Source organism: Scomber scombrus, chromosome 10, assembly GCF_963691925.1.
Source record: "Scomber scombrus chromosome 10, fScoSco1.1, whole genome shotgun sequence".
Lineage (NCBI taxonomy): Eukaryota > Metazoa > Chordata > Actinopteri > Scombriformes > Scombridae > Scomber > Scomber scombrus.
In genome coordinates, this window is record NC_084979.1 from 9,920,993 (window position 1) to 9,947,270 (window position 26,278).

Below are 26,278 nucleotides of genomic sequence, written 5' to 3' on the forward strand. Positions count from 1 at the left end.
TGACTGTGGACACACTGAGGCCTTCATCACTTAAACTGAAAGCACATTTTAATAGCCAGTATGAACAGAAGGAATTAATACAGTGAGAAAAACCTGTTTCAGTGTTGTTTTAAGACTGGCATGAAAAACTGTGAACCCGTCCTTTAAGAAGCTACACCCTTGAATCCCAGATTTTCAACCCATTTCACTGTCAAGTGTTCAAATCATTAACATATTCAGGATTTATGGGTTCTGTTGAACAGTATGGCAACAACAGTCTATAATAGTTAACCGGTGATGCATGTAGCAGTGGGTTTTAAATCTTTGTGGTGCTGAGCCACAGATCATTGGAGCAATAAAATCCCACTGCAGAACATATTGATTGGATGAGAATCCCGCACAGTCTGTTCTCATCATAAAAAACCAGGGTCAGCAAGCACAGCGACACAATAAATGTCATCCAAACCCCCCGATATGAATTGCTGTTTAGTTTTGTTGTTTTTTTAGATTTGAGCTCAACATCAAAGCACCACATCAACAGGCCAATTTTACCACAACTATGTCACACGTGACTGTAGAACTGTCAGCTTTCTGTGTTTCTTAAGGAGTTGTGCGTGTTGTTAGAATTAACTACATTTTGTCTTGGAAACTGGTGCTGAGGTCAAAACACTGAAAAGTGCCATCCTCAAAAGTAGCTACATCAGTAGTTATATTTAAAGCAAGATTATGTAATGTTTGAAAGAAGAAGTGACACAGTCGTATCCTTGAAGAGGAAAAATGCAATTCATTAAGAGTAAGAAACACTTCACAATGTCATTTCAATGGAGCTGCTGCAGCATTACTTGGTCTGTGATGACTCAGTTTGCTAACTTCATGAGTCATGTCAACATGTGTTTCTGCTAGTCAACATTGTTTAGTATGTCACAAACATTTAACTGAAGTGATAAGTACACACACACACACACAGAAATGAATTAAAATTCAACATGTCATCCTGTAATTGCAGCTTGTGTAGTCTTGCTTTAAAGGAAGAGAGACAATTTCTCATTCACTTTACTCCAATCGCCACAGTAGATGCTTTATAAAAACCCAGGTAGAATACCGATCATTAGGATGATTGCCGGTTGAAGAGCAAAAAGCAACATCACACCACTCGGAGAGATGCACCTGCCACCTCACACACTGCGTGCGGCCTATGCTGCAGAGGGAGAGAGCTGAGTGTGTGGGATGCAGAGGTGAGGCAATATCAGCCTGTGTGGGATGATGCTGGATGTTGTGGAGTAAGATTGAGAAACTGCAAATGTGTGTGCAGTGTGTGTGGAGCTACTCTGCAACCAGCAATGAAAGATCTTTGTTGTGTAAGGCAACGCAGAGGAGTAGAGGAGCGGAAATCCAAGAATAAAACACATCCATCTGTATTTACTTTCTCATACAGAAACTACACTTGTACAGTTGTGATGTGAAGCAGACGGGAGGGAAAAACTGTTTTTCTGTTTTTTTGAACACTGAAACTAAATGAATCCGATTATTTTGATGCCCTGTAAGCATGGAGGACAACAAAACGGGAATGGGAATTATGTAAAACACCTAAATCTATTAACAAAAAACTTCAAGGGAGTATTTCAAACAAGAGCGGAAAGCATATAGAGACAAATACACACCTCTTTTTATCTCCACTGTGCAGGCATATTTACTATTAGTATCAGATGTGGTTGTGGTGAACTGCTAAGAATTAATCTTCATAAAATATGCAAGCATGAGGTTTAACAGCTTCTATTTAATGTGCCTTTTGGAGCATTTACAGCTTATGTTTCCACTTTTCTACCTCTCTTGCTGGCATCCCCTCCATTTAGTATCACAGGTCAAACTCTAGTTTCCACCTTATTACATCAGAGAGGTGCATGCATTGACCTTTGGCAGCTTATATAGGAGAGTTGTGTGGTATGTTAGGAGCGGGAGGAGGAAGAGGGGGATAAACAGATATACAAAATGGATGGATGGATAGTAGGAGGAAGCCTCCAATGTTAGATTACAAGAGGCAGGGTGGGTGGATGTGAGCGGAAACAAGAAGTCAGCTTATGCTTCGACTTGAAAAGGGCTCCCTCTGAGCAAGAGCGTACTTTCTACCCTTACCGTACCAAATACTGCCATTAAACTGCATCTCTATTGTACAGTAGATTATGAGAGAAATCTGAAATCTACAGCAAACAGAGCTGATACCTGAAATGAAGCAGCATACTGGTTACAAGTAGCTCAAACTCTGCCATCCATGTTACTAATTACCAAAATTCTGTCCAAAAATAAAATGCTACAGTTAAAAGAATAAAAGACTTGTTGGAAAGACAGTGGGGGTAAGGGCAGCATTTACATTGAGGTATCATTACAATTCATTTTATGTACACATTATGATTATTCCTCATTTAATATGCAGCTTCTCAAGTGCTCACGGCAGCTTTTAATGCTCTGCTAGGGGAAATGACTGAGGCCTCTCGAGAGATATTCAGACCGAAACCAAAGACTTCGAGAGGAAGGAGGAAGGAAGTTCGTCACTGCCTACTCCACCCAAGCCCGGGCACCATGAAACACTCTCTGCCTCTGGTGCAACACTTTCAGAGGAATGAGCTGGAGGGAGGCTGCTGCTGCTGCTGTCACTTTTTCTCTCTCTCTTTTCTCTCTCTCTCTCTCTCTCTCTCTCTCTCTCTCTCTCTCTCTCTCTCTCTCTCTCTCTCTCTCTCTCTCTCTCTCTCTCTCTCTCTCTCTCTCTCTCTCTCTCTCTCTCTCTCTCTCTCTCTCTCTCTCTCTCTCTCTCTCTCTCTCTCTCTCTCTCTCTCTCTCTCTCTCTCTCTCTCTCGGCTCCTCCGGCTGCCGGCCTGAGAGGAGTGGAGCACATCGCAGCTCTACCGCCTGGTTTATATACCGCTCTATTTTTAGCTCCTTACGAGCCCAACTATTTTTAACCAATAATGAGCTCATCGCCCACCCGATTTAGCCAATGGGATGAGAGGGAGAAAAAGGGAGTTGTCCAATAGGAGGGAAGGAAAAGGGAGAGAGGGCGGGTTACACAAGAGCCTATTATCTGCAGTGAAACAGCCAGCAGCAAGAAGAAAGACCTCTCACTCCACTACTTTTCCAGTGTACCACAAACTGTTGAATATAGCGAGATACTAATTTATAAGCTTTTTCACCGTCTTTCAGTTTCTTAAAGATGGTTTTGTTCTATATGATTTTTAAAAACTAATTATTTTAAATTAGCTACCATAAGTGATAAAAGAATGATCATAACGACAATACTTTGTGTTGGACATACACTTTCATTTATACCAAATGTGCTAAAATCTTCTTTTTTAATTACTTTTACTCTGTCCAATTAGAATACTTTTGGGAGTTGAATCAAAATGACTGTGTGACTTGTAATTATTACGCCATCGCCATTGACATCTGGGAGGTTGTTTGGTAGTGTGTGAGTTCAGATAATGCAGTGACAAATTTCCTCTTGGGAGACAATACATTTATAGTTGAAATTTAATTTAATTTGATTGTATGAGTGGAATCTGTGTCTGTCTTGTGTCTGCCTAAAAAGACTGAAGGCTAAAAGGCACATTCTAACTCCATTATTAACAATGGACACCCAGATTATCTTGAAATATTAAATCATTTTCAGATAGATTATTATTTCATCTGACAGTGCTTTTCTTTGGAGGAGGACTAGTACCACTTGAAATTTCAAGTATAAAGTCAGTGTATTTCAGGATAAACTCATAATTCATTGAGAAAAAGTTGTAATAATCAAGATGCGTTACCAACTTTAAGAACATAGACTGCTCCTCTCATATATATTACTTCTTCTTTTTTTTCTTTTTACGATATTTTGTCCTCAAAATCTCAAAACTATTATCAAAAGATGTGTCTCCCCTCTCCATCTTCATACTGGGCTATAGGTATAGTCTGCAGTTGTGTGTTTTGCACTTTTATTTATTTCAATTAGAAAGTATACACTATGTTGCACTGTACATGATGAAGGGCTCAAGTCTGATCGTGTCATATTGCAAAGTCATGTATTTTCTTTCAGTAAAAAAGAAAATATTTTGTATGGTGGCCGTGAGGGTCAAAACACAATTACATTTCACAAAACACAACATCTCAGGAAACACTATGAAATTGAATAAAACACTATTTTGTTGAATAATAAATGTTTTGCGAAATGCTCAACAACAGACAGACTTGAAAATGAAAGAAAACTCTGCATCTCCAAAAACAAGAGCTCAAGAAGGTCACTGGAAGACAGAGTATGACTTAGACTGCATTCTGGAATAAGGAGAAAGATGAGATGTCAAAAGCCTACAAGAAGTCTCCTCCTTCCCATCCCTTTACTCCATACCGACCTCCCCATCCCTCCTCTCCCATTACATGCTCCCCCTGCCCCGTCTCACCTATCTATCTATCTATCTATCTATCTATCTATCTATCTATCTATCTATCTATCTATCTATCTATCTATCTATCTATCTATCTATCTATCTATCTATCTATCTATCTATCTATCTATCTATCTATCTTCACCCCATCCCTCTTTACCCAATCCAGATTCCCCTTCCGCTCCCCTCTCATCCTTTCTTCCATCCATCCACAACAGTCCAGTAATCAGCACTGCAGTTTGATACTTTACTGTTAATAAAAACTTACCAGAAAAGGCTTCAGACACCTATCTTATATGACTCTGTAAACTATTCTTTTTTTTTTTTTTTACCTTAACACAATGTACAAAAAAAAGGTGACACTTTAAATTTAGATGACAATGAACCTTTGGTTTTGGTACTTTAGGTCCAATTAATGCAGTTGAAAACGGTTTTGCAATCTTTACCACAGGTGATGATCATTTCTGACAACAATGTACGATAACTTGTGGGGTTCCCCAGGGATCAATCCTAGGACCACTACTTCTTAATCTGTAAATGTTGTCTCCCAGGTAAACTTTAGGGCTCAAGTGGGCTATGCCTTCATTCCTGCTTTTATCATCTCAAAAATATAACTGAATACAACAGCTAAACCGTAAATGATTTTTAAATAATATATTTATTGTTGCCTTGGTGAACACATAGGTAAAAAATAATTGAAGCTGTGTGAATGTAAGTACACACTGTTTTTGCAGTTGTGCTTTTGCAGTTACTGTCACAAGAGTTCACTCAAAATATCAGTCAAGGCTCAAATCAAGCATTCATTCCTCCTCCTCTTCCTTTTATTAGATTAAGATTCAGTGTTCATATACTACACTAGAACCATTGGCTTTAACTATTTTTTTAGCTTTGTATTTTAAGCATATGACTTTGCTACTGACTGATTGTTTGTCTACAAGTGTTGTACTGTTTTTTTATTGTTATTCCACTGCACAAATGAAGCTCCTTACGTAAATGAAGTACTTTGAATTTCATTTTGAATTGGAATAGAATTTAAATCCACAGGTCTAATACTGTGCCTGTGTGGTGGTGGTGGTGGTGGTGGTGCTGCTGCTGCTGCTGCTGCTGCTGCTGCTGCTGCAAAGAGAAGACAATGAGAGTGAGGCCTCTCGCCTTTTGCAAGTCATCTTTTAAATAGACGATATTTAGTGACTGGTGGGACTGGCCTGCTCTCACTGTCTGTCTGATGTTTTTTTCTTTTTTTCCCCCTCAGGACTGCAACAGTGGAGCCAGCCGTACAAACGCAACAGTCCGTGACACACTGAGTCATTGACTGAGTGATGAAATCACATCAGTGTTGGAGTTTCCCCATTGGCTGTTTCTCCTTCAAAATGAAACAGCGCGAACAATGTTCTATTAGAGTGCTTCACTGACTGCATGGCACGCTTAAAGCACCATGCAGATGCCCTACCTCAACCTGCACCTGGACTCACACACCAAGACTGTCGGAGAAGCGTGTGGAGGTGTCGGTGCCGGTATGGAGATCATCCCACCAGCACATGACAAACCTCTAATGTTAACACCCGCAGAGCAGGAGAGCAGAAAACAGTTCTCCATGCGCCGGGAAACATGAGGGAGAGCGCACAGTTAAAGCACCCTAAATAACCATCACTGTGACAAAACACATATAAATAGCTTTTTTTCCCCACTCCAATATTATTGATACCTCTACAGAAGATCGCTGATGAACATTTCAAATCCAGATGTTCACATTAAAGACACCACTGACTATTCCTATAACAATCTGAACACAATTACGCACATGGACCATACACGGTCCAGACATATAATATTTCACCTAGTCTGGTTTGTTGTGATTTTGTGTGAAGGCTCTGACGAGGATTGCCCCATGACTGTGAGTCATCCATACACCCACCTATTCTGTTGTTTCCCAAAGTTTTATTTTTAGCACAGAGACACAACGCCCAGTCACCGCCTGTCTCCGTTTGTGCGGTGTTTATTTCCATGACACATTTAATTCAGAAGAAGCACTATCCAAAAAAGATTTGGGTTCCCCATAGTTGGACACATGAATCAACAGTTTTAAAATATTTACACATCAGCCTCACTGCTCCGCCACAGTGCTAACCAGATGGGGATCCACCTCGGGATCTTTAGCACCCAGCGCGCTCCCGTCAGCCGCGCCCCCACACAAAAGGTTCCAACACATCAGGAAGGATGCGCGCACCCGCGTCAAGACCCACTCCCTCCAAAATACCCACTCCTCCCTGTCATAAACTCCAGCACATCTGTTGAAGAGTTTAAATTTAAACAATTTTCTGGGATTGAACCTGATTGGACAATTCCATTATCCTAACGACTTTAATTAGGTTACTTTAGGAGATGAAAAGCATATAAGGCTAATTAAATTCACTTCTTGGATCTATAAAGGCATGCAAATACTTTCGATTGGGAGGATTAAGATGCCATTAGGGTGACTTTAATTTAATTTCTTCAAGATATTTGGAGGGAAAATGTTGCAGGAATTGAATTATAATCTGAAAAACAACAATATTAATAATAACCTTTATTCATGTAGCACTTAACAAGTTTACAAAGTGTTACACAGACAAAGAAACAGAAAACAAGTCTACATAGTGTAATGTGCAAATTATATGATCAATGCACTCAAGCAATAGAAAGATAGATGAATGAAACTAAAACTAAAACAACAACAAAACAAGAAGGACTCTAATTAAAAGCCATTTTATGAAAACGAGTCTTTAAAAGAGAGCTTTTTTCATAAACTGCAAAATGTTTGTAATTGTATTCGTTAATAATAATAATAATAATAATAATAATAATAATAATAATAATAATAATAATAATAATAATAATAATGTAGGTATAAATATATAATTCAGACCTCTAAATGTATACGTGTTACCTTTTATAAAATCTTAGTTTTGGCCTGTGTGGAGCCAAAAGTGGGTCATGTGAGGAATAAATTAAGACCTAGGATTAATTCAGAAGATTCTGGAATCAACACATTAACATTTGTGATGCACCAGTTTATTTTCAAGGCTGAAAAGCAATCTCATACATTTTTTCAGTAATTAAATACTTGGGATGGATATCTTTTTTCACATTTAACTGCAGTTATTATATATTTCTTGAAATGTCTTTAAACATAGTACGACTTGATGTAATGTATATTTTCTCTCTATCAAGGACAGTGAAATACATTTTTACACAATCTCACACTGACCTCTAGTGGTGAAAAATGTCATTACATCATTGGTGAATTGACTTCAATAAATTCAGCCAGTCAGAGTTTAAAACGGCTGTCTATCTTTTTTCTTTGACGCCGTTTGTCGTCAGGAAGAAGCTGTGGTTGATTTTTGTATGTGGGAAATAGCTTTTAACTAAAGAGCGAATTTAATCTGATCACTTTATTAATGAACCAGTCTCGTTTAGAAGATTGTTCTCCCAGAGTATCGCGGGACTTCGGCAGCAGGATATCCCAATTAAGAAAGGAGCGGGAAAAAACGTAAGATGGCAGCAGCGTCCCACCTGTGAGGTACAACCCATCTGTGAGTTTACTCCACAGTTCTTCGGTAACATATAAAACGAGCCACGGACCATTATTTTATGTTACCCTTTAGGGTTTTTTTTGGTTAGTGTGGCACTAGAAAATAGGAAATAACAGTCACCCCCTCCTCCATATTAACTGTTACAGTAATAGTTTCACAAATGCCCTCCCCCGGCCCAAATAATGACTATTTCATATTTTGTTTTTTTAATGACTATGTTATTTATGTGCTGTAACCGGCTATGGCGTCAGTAAGCTTTTTTATTAAGGATAAAAAAATGTTACAGCACAAATACACAGCTCCAGATTCATTGGTGTATGTAAAGGAGAGGGCGTTGCTATCACTCCCTGCTCAAATCAAACATGACTTTTAGTGGATTTTGAAGCTGGTTATTTGCTGGAAATCTTCACTTTTCCCTCCTTAAATGATATAATGTTAAGTGACCTAGGTTGGGTGGGCCCAAGATCATCACATATGAATCTCACTGTTGCGTTTTATATACAACTCATGTAGAATTTGTGATTAATTAAATAAATAATTCCCTCACTGTTTCCAACTCCCCTGTCAAAGGTGTGATTTTTGACCTCCAATGGAGGAATATTTGGAGGCAAACAGTCATTAAAAAAACAACAACTCTAGCTACTTCATGTTTTGAGAAACAGTTGAATTGATGCTTTTCTCTTTATATCACTTACATTAGTCTAAATACCACTTTCTGTCATCTGTAGCTATTATGGATGCTCTGAATTAGTGACATTAGGTTTCATATCAGCCTAAAATGGGGCCATAAACTTTGTGAAACACAACACACAGAACATTATGATGAATGCTCATTATCTGTGGGATCCTCACTCAACTCATGAAACAGAGGGAATGTGCAGGAGTTAACGAGTATTGAGCGTCTATGTGGTTTATACAGACTGACAGCGGTACGATCTGAGAGCAGTAATGATCTCAGCAGCCACAGCTCACATTCTAATTATCTAATTGACATCACTTGTCAAAGAGAAATCAGAGGCCTTGTATTCAAGCTAGCTCGGAGGTCATTAGTTGTAATTAACAGGCCCACTGATCAGGTGAAGATGAGCCTCAAATTATCTCGTCTTGATGCCCGGAGAGTTTAGAAGATCCTGGTAAGTCAGTTTCATGGTGAGAGCTTCAAGTGACGAATGTGGAAGTGACATTTTCAAACTGACAACACCGTGCTTCAACAAGTTCTGTGTCTCTCTGTCACTTCTTGTCTTTTTCAATAGGGATATGGTGCATATGGATTCAACCCCTCACTCCCCTAAGAAGACCCTGTATCTGAGGTAGTACTTATTAATGTTGATGACCATTTTTGCTTGGGTTTTTTATTACAGGATATTGCTGACAGGTCAAATGACAGCTTTATAAAAATATTACGCAATTTTCAATTTTTTTAGTTGTTATCCAGTTGATTAAAGGTCGTGATTCAAGAGGAAGTGAATGGTGACTCATCGACACACATGTTTAAATGATTACTTCAGTGTCTGCTGTTTCCTGCTTTGCAATTGCTGAAGTGTAATTGCAAAACCTAACTTTTACACTTTTAACCTGTGCAATCAGTTTTTCCTAATCTGCACAATCTCCACAGCTGCTTGGGCGCAGCAGAAAAGTAAACATCTGCAGCATTAAAGAACTGTTGTAGCTCCAAGATTTTATAGCTTCTGAAAGGTCGTCAGTTGCACAACATTGATGCATTTTTTTGTCATTAAATATGTACAAGAACTGGCCAGGGTGGAAGGTATCTTCTATTATAATAGTGACAAAGAAAAGAGCACCACCTACAGGAACAAGAAATTCAAATTAACAATACTACCTGCTCTGTTTGATTGACAGGCGATCCCTGGCTGAACTGAACAGAGACAGCACAGCAATGAGAGGTGAGTAGTAAACATAGAGAAGGACACGTAGCTCATGTGTAAAACATTCCAATTTGAGGCTATGGTGGAGTTTTCATCAGCATTTTGCCAAGTGATATCAACAACTGAAACATTTAATGTTAATTATTAAGACATGAGGCTTCAGTAGCATCTTGCTCACGGTCACCCCAGCCGGGAGTAGTGCCATCACAGGTTTATTGAGTCTGTATAACTACCAGCCCACTTCTTCTTCAATTGATAACTCAATTAACAAGCTTGTTTTACCAGATTTTCTCTCAACCAATTAAAAGTGGTTGTGAGGTTGAGTAAACACTGGGTCAGAGGACTTTTAATCATGTAATTTAACTAATTGCTGGGTTATATTTAAAAAAAATAAAATCTGCACTAATTACACGATAACAAACAAGTGTGGGGAATAAATCTTTTACGAATCAGAAATCCTTAGAGGGAGTATATACTTGTTCATTTGCACGCAACCTAAATTCATTATTTATCCCCGAGAATGAATAAATTGTCCCCGCTAGCCGCTGATTGAACTTGAGCTGGTGAAAAATTCAGCCTGCACTGCCGTACCCCAGTGAGCAGCCATCTAATGAAAATAACAGAGCAAGAAAGAAGGCACAGGCTTTAATGATTGCATTTGGGTTATGAGTGGAAACAGAGAAAATAATGAGACAGAGGAGAGAGACTTTGGTACACAGACAGAAAGAGAATGTTGGTTGCAGAATTGATTTTTAGATCTTAATCATTAGTTTGAATGCATTTCATGGCTTGGCCCCACATTATATCTCTTAAGTGAAATGGAGATCTAAAAATAAAGAGGGGCAAAGTTTCACTACTGGGCACCATAAGTCAATGACCTCAGTGACAAACAGAGATTTGCAACATTAGTATCTAATTTTAAACTTGTTCTGAAAGTGAAGGAAGACGGTAGGTGATAGACTCACAAGACTATATCATTTATAACGTGCATAGGATCACATGTAACATAAAATGAAAAGAAAACAACAAACAAATAAACAGCTAATTTTAAAACTGTTACAACTCAACTCATATCAACTTGAAGTAACTTCAACAACACCTATTATATCTCACTATATTGTCAAGAGACCTGCTATAGACATACTGATTAACATACAACATTCACTTCCTCATACTTCCATACCAAACTCACTTTACCTAAGTCAAGGTGATTGTGGATGAAGTTAGAACAAAGAAACAGACACAAACCCAGGATAGCAAGTGTTTGCAATGCTACGAATAAAGAGCCAATCAAACCAACAAAGAGCATGGTTTGAAATATATGAGGTGTAAATGGTACAAAAAGTGTCCTCTGACCCACTTTGTCATAATCTATGCTAAAGTTTTGAGGTACTTCAATTTTTTTATTATTATTTTTTTAACATAATAATAGCTTTTCTTGTCATTTTATCTGTTATTTTTGGCCTTTCTACCTGATCTACATTTTCACTTTTTACTTAGTTTGTCCTATTGTATTACTGTGTGAAGCTCTGTAGTCACTCACTAGGTATGAAAAGTGCTACATTAAAGAACTTTATCATCGTTAAAAAGAAAAAGAGAGTGGGTGCAAAATGAAAAAAGCAGGGAGGAGAAGAGAAGTGACAGAAAGAGAAAATGAGAGTGAGAGAGATGAAGAATAAAGATGATCATTTCCATTTTAAATAGGTTTTCCCAGAGCAGTGAATAGCTGTGCGTGCCTGCATTTGTGTGTGTGCAGGGTGGCTACAATGATTTGGGATTGTGTTCCCTCCGCCTCTCTCCTCACAGAGAGAGAGAAAGAGAAAGAGAAAGAGAGAGAGAGAGAGAGAGAGAGAGAGAGAGAGAGAGAGAGAGAGAGAGAGAGAGAGAGAGAGAGAGAGAGAGAGAGAGAGAGAGAGAGAGAGAGAGAGAGAGAGAGAGAGAGAGCGTAGTCACATGCAGAGAGGAGCTGGGACGAGAGACAGAACAGAAGAGAGCTGTCAAGCTGCGAGGAGGCAGCGGAGAGACTACTTAGTTTTTTTTTCTTGGAATATATTTTCCCTACCATCTCTGAAGCCCACACACACTGAAAAAAGCCACATAAACACAAAAAATACACAGATGGTAAAGTGCATGTGAGTGTGTGAGTGGTGTCTTTTAAGGAGTGGTGAATTATCTTCAGGATCTGGACTTACTCAAGCCCTAAACGCTTGGACAGTAAGAGTGTTTGGATTCAGCATCTTTGTGACTTGGACTTACTCTCTAATTGGATTCAAATTGTGTTTTTTAACAGTGCAGCACTCTGGACTAAGAGTGTGTGTGTATCTGTGTGTGTGTATGTGTGAAGAACTTCACCCGAATACAACACTGAGCTTTTGACTGAAACTGTTTTGACACTTGAATTGGTCTGAATTGGACTCACACTCAAGCTCAGTGCGTGTTTGTGTGTGTAAGGAGGAAAATGTATTGGCCGGTGACAGCGGTCCTGCTAGCCCACCTCGGGGCCACCTTAACGGGGGCATGGAGAGCATCTCAACCAAGACTGCAGTTCACATACTCTGGTAAGAGGAGACATTTCCTTTCTTCCCTGTTTCTTTTCAGTATTTTAAGTTTTTCTTCTCTCTTACTGTCTAATACAACTGTCCCTCACTTGTTCTTCACACACAAGCAGGTGACTGAATGACGCACTGCTTCTCATTATTCCCTTTACTTTTTTTCCTCCTCTATTAAAGCCCACACACAGTTAAATAATATGTGGAGCGCAATCATACCTTTGATATTTATAATAATCATATGCCTTTTTGCCTCTCCACCTGTCTCCGTCTGCCGTTTTGTCTTTCCCACGCTGTCTCACTTAATCTGTGTTTGTAATCACCTGTATGGAAATGTATCTTCCTCCAGAAGTCTAGTTTGGGTGTGAAAGCCTTGTCTTAAACTCCTGTATATCTCACTCTCTGTGAGGTCTCTTAATAAGTGCTAATTTAGTCTCACCAACACAGTTGTAATGTCAGAAAAATTTTCACCTAAATTCTATATTTAAAGATTGTTTTATTAAGACACCTCAAATAAAGACTAGTTTATTACAACTTGGGGCTTATTTTCATAGTTTTAAAGTGTGTCACCTTATAGCCTTATAGCAACAATAAAGCTTTCAAATGTATATTTTATTGCCTTCAGATTTCACATTTACTTTCTGTAGAAATCTCTTGCCATCATTTTTGAAACAATTTAGCAATTAAGCTTCACACCCAAAGACATCCTCCCTGTAATAAACTGACTTCGTGACAGCACAAACGCCCCCCTGAGGATTTAGAATCCAGTGTCTATGCCTATTGGTTTCAACATCTTTGACAAAGAAATAATTATCTGATGGCAGAAATCCCAGATCCAGATTACCATCATATTAATTGTTTCTTGGCCCCAGGCCAATCTGTCCACCACTGTGAAATCCATGCAGAGGTTGCTTTAAAAAGCTTAAGACGCACACAACAGAATCCCATTAAAAGTGGAGAGGAAATGACACAACACTTATAAACTAAAATAGGAAATTTCATTTATTTATTAATCATGCTGATGTGAAGAACGGAACAGTGCGTTGCTCTGCTAGTGTCTTTTTCTCCAAGCACTTGTGCCACTGTGCGCACGTTGCATAAAGACATGTTGTTGAATCAACATGCCAGTGTCAAGCAGGAGCGCAGACTCTGCTTTCAGTCGGATGATGAGTGATTGAATTGGAGTCGACGGCTCCTCTTGAAGTGTACGATGGTGCTGCGCAAGCCTCTAATTGTTTTTGGCGTTTGTTTTATCCTTGTGGGCGCATCAGAGGGGTGGAGTTTGGCTCATTGTGGAAAAGAAGGAAGATTTGATGGCGTTTGTTTTACAAACATTGTATTTGACACTCTCAGAATTGTCCCGAAGCCATAAGCCCCACCCGTCTGTGCCTACCAATAGAGAGGATTTAACACTTTAACTTGTGTTGTTTGGGGATCAGAATTGTGAAAGTAATGGGAAAGCAAAGATTTGCATCTTCTAATTAAAACTAGGTTAGGATTTTGATCTTTTGCCCTCACAGCTCTATTTACAGTGAATCACCTTAAAATGAAAAGCCTTCTCGAGGCGTCCTGGCCTTTAGTTACTGCGAGATAAACTCATCTCCCTTTAATCATGTTTACTAGAGACACTGTAGACTAAGAAACTGAGTGATTACATGTTCTTACATAAGCCAAAAACACAAAGGGTCTGTGAAGTGGATGTGATAAGGCAGGAGTCGACCAATCGTGACCTAGAAAGTACAGTGAGAGGGAGAAGGAAAACCTTATTGGATTCTCCCAGGTGGGAATTTAACTCTAATGAAATCTGAATGTGAAAATGTAAAGAGGTGCTAAAGTATCCCTGTGAGTATGTGCGTCTCTGTGCTTGAGTATGTGCGTGTACTTGGATGTGTGCATGGAGTGTGTGGAAGTATGCGTGAGTGTTGGTGCACATCTGTGTGTTTCTGTTTTAAGTCACTTTGAAGATATGAGCTTGTGTGCATGCACTTAAATAGAGCTGTTTCAATTCCAGGATCTCTGCCCACCTTATTCTTTGTTGTGTATTCCTCTTATGAGGTTTGTGTGTGTGTGTGTGTGTGTGTGTGTGTGTGTGTGTGTGTGTGTGTGTGTGTGTGTGTGTGTGTGTGTGCAAGTGTGTATGTTTTATATCTACAGTGGCCAGTATGCTTGTTTTTGGAAAGAAAACAAGAAAAAATGTGTGGTGTGATGTGTGTGGGGATTGTGAGTGCACTGTTTGTCCCTCTCTGTGGGAGCTTTATGCTGTGGTTCCCTTCTCATCACCACTGAGGTTTTTTTCATAGACAGATGGAGAAGATTTTCATCGTGGAATCGCTGTAATTAGAAAAAGATTCCAGCTCCACTTAAACACTTTGACACTGAGGTTGGCAGTTCAGAGACACCGTACACTTTGATTTTCCCTCATCTGTTTAACTCCTAGCTAAAAACTAATTGAAAAACCAGCAGAGGCTGACATTTAAGTGAAGTATTTCACCCCCTGATTGAATAAAATTGGCTTTTATAAGGAACTATGAAGCAGAAACCCAACACATCCTGGAGATTCAATGGGAGTGTTGCAGCAGGAAAATAATGATAGAGGAAAGCAAGAAAAATGGGCTGACAACAAGAAAAAAGATGAAAAAAATGAAACCAAACTAATATTAGAATCTACCAACCAAAATATATGCAACATATGCAGTTTATTCAGTCATTCAATAAACCTGTTAATATACAAGTGTAAGTAAATTATATAATATAAAGATCAACAAAGCGTGAAGCCTGAATTACCTGTTAGTATTTTATAAACAGAGCAATTTAGCAAGCAAAGGTGAAAATTTGACTCAAAACCATAACAGTGCTCATTCACTGTCATACTGGCAACACTTGTTTATGCATGATATTGGAAGCAAACCAGCTGTACCAACTGTACTCCTCAGCAGACTAAACACCTTTATAATTGAGATGATTTTTACATTTTAATTTCCCCTGCTGGCTGAGAAACTACTCCAGCTACTGTTTTTGAAACACGTTCAAAACCACAATGGAGCAACTCTGAAATCCATCAAGCTGAAAATGAGACATAGACAGATTTCACCTGGCAGCAGCAGTACACTGTTTTATTCAGCCTACCAGCTGGAATGGTAAGCTGAAGCTGCATCCCCAGTCTGAACTACATACTGTTTCCGACTATAGGCTTTGAATAAGTAGTATATCTGTACTCTAGATGGATTCTTTTATTCCACATTGCAATGCACATGGGGGAAGAGTGTTTTTCTTTTCTTTTTAAGAAGTTGTGCATGATGGTGAGAAAAAACCCCATTGCAAAACAGAAAGATCTTGGAAAACAAAAGATGAAGTATTAAATCTTGAGGGAAACAATATGATTTTCTTCTGTATCTATAGTTTTAGTATGTACGATTGTATGTAATTTGGATAAAGTATGGAATATATCCACCTGCTGGCTTTTTAGATAGTGTGAGCTGCAGTTTGGGCGATGGTTATGATGGTAAAATCACAGCCAGACTGCCGATCTAAATATCCAAAATACTCCAAAAATGTTTCCTCAATGTTAGTCCTTTCACTGCTTGTGAGCTTTGTCCTGATTGGTGAAGTGTAATCAGACTGACTGACCAGACAGCTTCATGTGTCTGAAAAAACCCCAGCTTTAAATACTTAAACACATGCCTGATTACCTCCTACCCCCCCCCCCCCCCCCCCCCCCACACACACACACACACACACATCTTACTCTTAATGACTAAATTATTCCAGTAATTCACTCAAACTTCATGTTGCCCATATGCAGGAGTGAGCCACACACACACACACACACACACACACACACACACACACACACACACACACACACACACACACACACACACACACACACACACACACACACACACACACACACACACACACACACACTTGAGTGTAATGACTGCATTATCCCGGCCATTCAGTGAATGGTAGTGTGATTTTCTTAATGATAGATGGCAGTTAGAGATACCATTTCTGTGCCCCCCACACACACATAGAACATTCAAAAGACTCAAGTCACACACAAACACACACACACACACACACACACACACACACACACACACACACACACACACACACACACACACACACACACACACACACACACACACACACACACACACACACACAGACATGCAAGTATGTACAGTAACATACAACACATTTTTGAGAAGGTCTTATATGTGCTCAGTACACACATACTGTACACACAAATTCACACAACAATCATAGCTGCTGTCATAGTACCATCTGCACCTTCTTTCAAACTCATACGTGTCACATGAGAATTCATTGTTACAATCACAGAACAAAACTCCATCAACGATTCAGAGGAGGGTTGGAGGATTTATTAAGGCAGTGTGAATCTATTTCCTCACATGGAGAATAGGAGATTCAGAATAATGTTTTATTCATACAGCATTCGCTTAGTGAATTGCTTTGCTGTAGACATTTAATGTTAAACAGTCAGTGGAGAATACTAAACTGAATCATAAGCGTTTGTTTGGTATGAGAGAGTACATTGGCTCTGACCTTTGACCCCTGTACTCCTGATTGCTTGTGACGGTTGTAATTCAGGCATTCAAACTGATCCTGCTGTTAGTTCCTGGACAAATGCCCAAATTATAATGTAAATGTAAATGAGTCCTTGCAGTAATTCCATGCTATTAGCATGCAAATTGCTTGGTTATAATACAAAGAAGATTAGTTCATAAGTGTCCAGATGCATGTTTGTAAAATGTAATTCAGGTTTCCTCTGAGAAACATGTGTGTAGCACAAATAAAAGCTTCAGTTACGATATGTCCTTGAAAACTCCAGTATTTATCTTTATGTAGTTTATGTTCTTTATTTTTACGAAGGACGAAGTACTTATTCCTAAAATGCCAGGTATGTGTTGCCCAATAATCCCCAGTGACAAAAAATGCTGAAGAAATGTATGGAATCCTAAACAGCTGCTTCCATACAAAACCCAGACGAGCTGGCTGTATTCAGTAAAGTAGAAGGACGTTAAGTAGCTGACAAGCCTAAAGACACATAAACCAGCAGCTGTCACTAGACCCAAACCCCTTCCACAAAAGGGGATTCATTACAAAAAAAAAAATGTAGGCTATGTCAACACAACATTTTTGCTGTCCTGGCTTGTTACAGCATCTTGGTCACCGACAAAAAACTCTTAAACTGTGAAAAATGTTGAATAAATAATGCTTAACGGAGCTCGAGCTCAGACAAACAGGTGTGCAGTTTCTTTTCAGCAATATGTGTTAGCTTTATCTAATTTAAGGATGTATTTTGTGGATAATAAACCAACACTAAAATAAATATTAACTTGACAGGCCATTCATTCTCATATCAGTAGAAAATGAGAAACTTTCATCTTTCCAGCATTACAGGAATGCAGCATTATATCTCCTCACTTTGGCAGTTATAATTATACAGTATTTAGGATTGAATACCTTAAGGATCTTTTTTCCCCCATCTAGTCTGGAAATCCGTCTGAGACGTTTGGTGTGACTCACCTAAATTTCTTGCACTCAGATGAAACTAAAATCTTTGGTGAAACAGATTAAAGATTCATGATGTCTATATAAAGCCCAAGTTTTATTTGATCAGTTTTATAGTGGTTTTCAGGGAAGAAACCTGGTCCTTGGAGTACAGTCAAAAGTTTGGACACACTTTCTTATTTAAGTGGGTAGGAAGGTGTGTCCAAACCTTTGACTGGTATTGTATATTACACATCTTCCTCCTCTATATCCAGCCTCACCTTTCTCTTCCCCCTGTGTTTTAACAAAGCACAAAAGCCTTCACAGCAATATTAAAAATCAAGAGATATTTCATTATTCATTTATTCTTTCAGATCTGTTTCTATCTAGGCCAGAGCTTTCCAGGCTCTGGGCTGGGGATGTTGCTGATATGTGGATTTCACTGGGACGGTTATCTGGCACAGAATCAGGCTATTCTCCATTATTAATTTTAATGGAAGCAGTCCCCAACGGTGGCGCTACCGTTGCTTGTCACTAATCAAGTCAAACGCAGCTGTTTGCTCATCACACACTAAAGAAAAGACTCCTGTCAGGCAGCTGTTTTCTCTGGAATCTCTCCACGTAAAGAATACCTGATTTTGCAGGTTGTTTGCAGGCTAATTTGACTAAATGTAAGGTATTGCTGTAACCCAGGTTCTTGAAAAGACTCCAGATTATATGAAGGACTCCATTAAATTTTCCCTGCGAACCAAACTTTACGTACTTCCTAGGACATTAAAAGCCCTGATTAAGGGTCTTGGTGCTTGAGGGTTTTCTGCTCCCTTTGGACAGAGACACCAAAAGGAGTCTAATTACACCCTTGCTTTGGCAACAACAGCCCCTGACAACAGTGGACATGCTGTAAATTCACCCTCGAGAGGTTTCTGGCATTAATATCAGAGGTTATCTTTAGCCTGAAACCTGTAATTAAGCTAAAAAACTCACAAGCTTCATATTTCCTCCATTTCCCTTAAGTATTAATTTGCTTCAATCTGCCCTTCTGTCAATAAGTTAGAGCGGAGTCTCTTACCTCTCCTCCCTGGTTCTCACTGTCAGCATTTCTTTCCTATATATCATTCAAGAGACGCAATAAAAGTTTTACTCTTAGAACTCAGATGCTGTGCAAAAGCAACCAGAGGATTTAACTTTAGTCTACTGTTCGCTGTAAGTCGAACTCTATAAAAATAGAGAAATAAAAAGAATATAATAAAAAGTATAAATGCAAAACTGAAACCAGAAAAAGAAGTCAACAGTTCTTTTAGAGATCTCAGGTGAATACATTAATCATTTTTGATATATTGGCTGTAAAAAGTTTTAGTAATCCTTATCCGGACATCCTGGGTTGTTTTTCAGCTTTTTTCAGCCCTGTGTGAACATGTATTCTGACAGCATTCCTTTTACTTTAACTCCATGAGAGAATTTAATCCACAAAGTCACATTTGACTTGCTGGCCAGCAGGGAGCCAGTAGTACACAGGATCAGCAGCGCTAAGAGCAACTCGTACAACAAGTTTACCTCATTAGCTGTAGATTAAGATTCAGTGGTTTGTTTTCAAATGTAATATCAAGCTGTCACCGCTTGTACAATAGTGGATTACAGCATGTGTCTACTCTTAGACATTTGTATTCAAATTGTGTGTATTTCTGAGGGTACAGTCATTTTTGGGGTTGATTACTGGATTTCATATTAAACAAAGTTTATCTTAAAATATACTGTTTTTTAAAGTCTAAAAAACAAGCAGCAATGTGCCAAAATAAGCAAGTAAATCAAGACAGCTTGCCTTTTCAACTAACAAGTACATTCAGTAATTACTCTCATGGCATATCTGCCCCAGTGGATAACACAAAAGAGACAGATTAAAAAAAGAGAGATGACATTTGAAGTCTTGAGTTTGTCTGTTTGTGGATTCAGTTGCTTGCGTAAAAGAACTTCAGCTGAGTTTATTCCTGCTTTCACTGAGGTTTGAATCTTTGTTGAATGGTAGTTTATTTTTTACTAAAAGCCACCAGATGCCCTCCCACGTTACAGCAAAATAAATTCCTGATTTGACTGTGAAGAAAGTGGACAAATTGATTATAAGATGACCTTAAATAAAATGTCAGGTAGTAAAATCCAGTCATGCCTCAGATGAATGGACACAAAACAATTGATCTTTAAGACTTAGTGTTACCGATCTGATGTTCCCATGGCCGCGTAAACAAGATGAAACCACAAGAATTTGATTCTCCCTGTTTTGTCAGTGATGGGAAGATGAGACAAGTACCACAAAAGGTTGGAAGTCGGACTTCCTTTTCCTGTTTAAACGGAACCAGGACTTATCAGAAAATAGAGAGGGCAGATAGTGTGTTTTTATCTTCTAGGATTGGTCATAAATTTGACCCTCAAAGCTGACTGTAAATTTAAAGTCAGTGTATACGTCATGACTATATATAAGCTTCATGAGGAAGCTACCTTTTTTTTTTTTTTTTGTTACGGCTGCTCATTTGAAAGATGGAGAGATATGGCCCATTTGCGCAAAGCAAATATCCATGAAACATTCTGTCTGTGCAGCACGCTTTGAGGCTGAGCCAAGAAGTAGAAACCACAGACATATTTAAGGACTGCAGTGATTTTTCACTCTGATGGGTGTGGACATACATAATCTGTAGCAAAGTGATGTCTTTAACTCTCTTAGATTAATTCATGCTGATTATTTTCCTGCATAGAGTAGTCACAAGTCTGTAAAGGAACATTTGGGGGATTAATGTTTTGCATTTTTTCATTATGGATGGATTGCATGGTCGGGGACACATTTTTTAAGGAATAAAGACATGATTTTAAAACTAAAACTAAATACAAACAATACTTTTTTGTTGTAAAGGTGTTTTTTGTTTGATTAGGTTTTTGCTCTCAGTGCAACAAGTCCTCATAGCTAAATGAGAAAATAGCATATGAAAAATGACCTCTATAATGTAAGGAAACCAGCATTTACTGTTGTCTTTTTCATGAGGATTGTGACTAAATATTTTATCTTGAAAATCATTTTGGAGGATCGGGATGAGAAATTGTTGCTCACTGTAGCTCTCACTGGTTAAGATCTCACGTGAGACTCATAACTGTGTGAATGTGACACAGAGAAAACAATGAGTGTTCTCAGTGAACCTCCTCTTAGACAAACAAATATGAAAAAATAAATTATTTTAAAAAGTAAACAGCAAACGGGCCATAATGTGTGTACGTAGCAGCATAGCGACCTGGCTGAACAGTCTGATGATGATGAATAATCATACGAGCTGAGGTCGAAGGTCAAGCCGTCCACGTGGGTCTGGTCTGTCTGTGACACAGTCCAGACATAGTGTGTCTGTGCGTTTGGCTATAATTTTACTGTGGTATGTGTGTGTGTGTGTGTGTGTGTGTGTCTGCATGTGTGTGGGCGTATATGTTTGAATGTTTGAGAAGATTTTAGCCCATGTGCAAAAGTAAGAAGCAGTGAGTGGAGAATTATTTTTTGTGACATGAGTGATGAATGAATTAATGCATGTCTGTGTTTATTTTTATAGCAACAGATACTTCATCAGTCTCCACAATATCATCCCAGTAATGGTCTGATCTACAGATGTGGCGCGTCTGGAATGAAAATGAGCAGTGGGCGTGACAAATTTTCATTTCATCCTGTGTGACGTACTGGTAGACAACTAATTCAGCATCTAGTACACCTCATAAGGCCCTGATGGGAAAACAAGCATGTCCATCTGTCTCGTTCCCCTCCTGCCTGATCACTGTTGCATATTATGAAAGTTGTGAAAGACCACAAGCTATGATTAGTGAGGGTTCAGTGTGTATTCTGATGTGTCCCGCTGCTAAGCACGGCAGGAATTTAAGGCACCAGGACACCTGATATGACATGGTAATCATCTCGAAATACATACATGTCTGGGATTAGTACAAGGAGATAGTGAGATTTTATAACTGCTTAATGCATGTGTTAGAAATGATTTTGTACGTGTGCATATCTTCACATGAGTGCCCATCTGTGTGCCTGTAGGCTTTGTTCCCAGGCTTCTGCAGGCTCCCATTGTAATTGCACCAGTAATTGGTGAAGTGATAACCCCATTTCCACAGGAAATGTGCCCCGGTTTCCTCGCCCCCGCCACCACCACTCCCCTGTGGTGGCGCAGCCAACAAAGTCTTCCCCCTGGGAGCGTTGCACCAGACAACTAAAGTTCCCTGGGGCTCAGCGAGTAGACGAACAGACGGACAAAGACAATCACAGACACAGAAACAAACCTACACATGTGTAGCTTACAAAAACACTCACATGGACAATGCTGTAGGCTGTAAGAGAGTAATTTGATATATTAATGACTAGTGCAGCTTTAGTGCATGCATTTGTGTGTGTGTGTGTGTGTGTGTGTGTGTGTGTGTGTGTGTGTGTGTGTGTGTGTGTGTGTGTGTAGAATAAAGGAGAATTCACTTTAAAACACCAGGAAAATAACAGTTTGACTCCTGTGAGTGAGATAACAAAAGAAAGAGAGACTTCTTTCATCACTGTGTCTTTTATTTGAATCTTATATGTCACTAAAATTTCACTGCACCAACTCCTTCAAGGCTTACACAACTCTTCTTATATATCACTTTTTAAAGCTGTCATTTCTACCTTTGAGGAAGGGAAATGTGCTGCAAGTCCTTGACTCAGTTGGAAAGTTTCCTCCCTGAAATTTGTCACTGTTCATAAATGGTGGAATAAGCCAGCACTCCCTGCTTGCTAACCAAATTAGGAAACATCCCTCTTGTCCAGCAGCGTGTAGGTCAGGTCGTCATCTCTGCCCTTATGTGTTCCTGTGATGCCAGCATGGAAAAGCAGTGCTGACGTTCACCGTATGTTTAATGGATTCTTAGCTGAGTTGTTCTGTCTCATTGCTTTCCCACGTTGTTGTTGTGACGTCCCTGCCTGCACCGTGGCCGCCAGCCTCACCTTGACAGTCACAGCTGAGCTCCAAGCCACAAGAAGACATGTCAAACATCACTGAAAAAAAGACCTTGAGAACAACTGAGTGCGACTGAGACACACAACATTTGGTGCATATTTAATTCAGAAGTTGATATTTCTGTGCAACAAACCTGCTGCTTTACGTGACAAGAATTACAATTTTGTAAAACACTTTGCATACACAACGACAAACACTATTTAAATACAATGACAAGCACTAAAATTGCTTGCCGTAACTAATGGAGGTAGTACACAAACCTCATTGTAGAAAAGAGTGCACATTTGTTCTATGAGTATCCAATATTTGTGACATCCCACAGCCAATAACCATTTATGTGAGAATCTCTTCTTTAATCTCTTTAGTGCTGTTGCTATGGTTACCTGCAGCCTAATATAGGCTGAGCACTGATTTAAAACTTTGATGAAAATGTTCACTTGAAGTATGTTTTAGGCATCTTGACAAACAATTTTAGCAACCCCTTGCTAGCCAACAACTGAAAATGTATTTTAATAGCGTAATCTTCTTTATTAGACCATTAGTTACCTTTAATTTAAATGAAGAAAAAATTTAAACACTTATCAAGAAGAACATGGTCTTTGTCTGTCAGTGTGTTTCCTATCTAAGCTGTTTGTGTGTACAATCTGAGATTCAACCTCATGGTGTCTGAATCGATCCTAACAGTGTTTCTATGAATCTATAACTGTTAAACTAATGAATGTAAATTAAATTAACATGTAATTAATTCAATTGAAATGTCATTGTCTAGTATAATATGATCAATGTCTGCACTGCACCCTACGTCGTAATTGAGATAATGCACACAATGCTGATGGTTAATTTAATATCAGTCTTGGTTTTCAATATCAGGGCATAATCTGAGATAATGGCAAGTCTGCTGTACGTTTTCCCTTTAATAGAAAAGTGTCGATTTGAAAATGTTTTTACTGTGAGGCTGTAGCTTCAGATTAGGAGGAACTGCCTTGTGACTAAAAGACAAGAGACAAAGATGGCACAAACCAGAAGCTTCATCTTGAATTGGCGTCCAGGAGTATTTACCTACATGTTTATGTAAAGTTGATCTTTCTGCTCGTGTGCAAGTGTGTTTGTTCATGAGAACCCCGACACACAGATGCATTGCTGTGTGTGCATGTGTATGGGTTTGCATGCATGTGTGTGTGTGTATGTCCGAGTGAATGTGGTGCAATGCAGGAATGTTCTTAGCTGTATCACACGCCACACATTTGCTCTAATCACATCGAGGTCCATCAGAACTCCCATGACCAGCAGCCTTTAATCTAATGTTCACCATGGATAAAAATACCTACCACTGACACACACACACACACACACACACACACACACACACACACACACACACACACACACACACACACACACATATAAATGCACAAGTGCTATGTAAACAAAAACAGACACTCTCAGAGGCAAATATGGACAGGCAGACGCTGACATTAATATAAAGGGACCATTCATGCGCAGGCATTTTCACCTTGTGTGTCTGTGTGTGTGTGCTTGCGTGCACTGGTAGGATTATGTCTCAGCGTTTCTGTTCTTTTACATCTTAACTTTTTCCGCCTTTGATTCCCAGTGACAGGAGTCAGAGGCCAATTGGCTTGGATCGGAGGTCGTGACCCTCGTTCACCCCGCTGTCAACTTGATGCTGATAAGAGTGGCTGCATTCAGCAGGCGTGTGTGTGTGTGAGTGTGTGGAGAGGGAGCAGATTGTGCCGCTTTCATAGAACAAGAACTTCTTTTTTCTGTTAAATATACTCATTTTCTATTTTTTCACGCTAACCATGAAAATTAGAGAATGATACAGAGAGGTTTTGTTTATTGCCTGTGCTGAAATAAATCAAACTTCAGGTTAAAGTTTGAGGATAAAATGGTCATTTGTGAAGAAATATTGTAAAGTGAAGTAGCCACATTTTGCTCGTCATGTTTGTAAAACACAGTTAGAGTCGATCTATAATCTTAAACCAGCTTTAACCACTTTTCTTTGCTTTGTGTCCCCGTCTCTGGGCCGCTGCACAATCCCGCAAAACAACTCGCTATTTTGGCATCAGATTGTTCTTCAGCTTTCAATGTAATTTGAAGGCATCTGGGAGCTGAGGGTCATTTAAAAAAAAAAATCAATTTTAATTCAGAGTTTCTGAAAAGACTGCAGACTTGAAGAACAGATTGCCTGCGGGTCGATAGTCATCACAAACCACAGATGAAAACTTTCACCAGTGCTTTCACCATGACTTTCTCAAAGCATCCATGCAGAAGTGATCGTAGACTGTGAGGTTGATTGGTTGACCTACTGTGACCGTGTTTAGTTGATAATGGCAGAGGATTTAATTTAGTGTCGGCAGGTGTGTGTGTGTGAATGTTGGCAGTGACTGATAGCCAGGCTGTGTGGCACATTTGACACTTTTTGTCTCCTTCAATGAGACACAAATCTGTAAATGTGTGTGGTTGATGGTATGCGTGTGTGTGTGCCCTCCCATTAACTAAATGGCTTTGATGTCTTGGAAAAACACTCCATTATTCCAATCTGCACTCTGTGTTTTAGCCAAACTGTTGATGAGAGGTGTGGGCCAAATCATTCATCTGAGCTGTGTGTGTGTGTGTTTGACGTTGTGGGGGCAAGGCCAAGAGACACCCCTCGACCCACCACACACACACACACACCCTCACAAATTATGTCGGCATGGTTGCTGTTGCCAAGGCAACTGTCCCAAGTGTAAGGGCGGGGTGGGTGCAGCTGGTGTTTCACGACTGAGTCAAGGGTGTGTGTATATTTGTGTGTATGTGTATGCGTGTGTGTGTGTGTGGTGTCCATACTGAATAAGAGTCATTCATCGTGATGAGCTTAAAATGGGAGATTTGATGGGCAAAATTTAAAAAAAATTCTTTGCATGCATGTGTGTGATGGTGTATTTAGTATAAAGAAAGCCACACATTTTTTAACCAAACAGAGAGACAGGGTTGGTGTTTGTGTGTGTGTGTGTGTGTCCATGTGTCTTTGTGGGGTTGTTAAATCTAAATTTGTTTCAATATTGGACATGTGCTGCTGACTCACCGATTGCGCCCACTTTCTATCTTTGCACATGTATACGTCTGAATATATATATATGCATGCGCGCGTGTCTGTGTGTGTGTGTGTGTGTGTGTGTGTGTGTGTGTGTGTGTGTGTGTGTGTGTGTGTGTGTGTGTGTATTGACAAAGCCACTCTCAGTTCCCTCTAACAGATATGAGTGTCATCCTCTTTGCAACAATGCTGATTTAATGCACTCCAAAGTGAGGATGTGAGCTGGATTTCAGGCTGTCTGACACAATAAG

At 39.3% G+C, this 26,278-nt stretch overlaps 1 protein-coding gene across 1 annotated transcript in view; it reads left to right on the forward strand.

Moving 5' to 3' along the window:
• The first annotated feature begins 12,310 nt into the window (after positions 1–12,310).
• sema3h (sema domain, immunoglobulin domain (Ig), short basic domain, secreted, (semaphorin) 3H) overlaps positions 12,311–26,278 on the forward strand; it is a 51,057-nt gene continuing 37,089 nt past the window's right edge. Inside the window, exon 1 of the mRNA XM_062426622.1 lies at positions 12,311–12,410. Within this exon, the coding sequence (XP_062282606.1) occupies positions 12,311–12,410 (100 nt within the window). The remainder of the gene's footprint in view (positions 12,411–26,278) is intronic.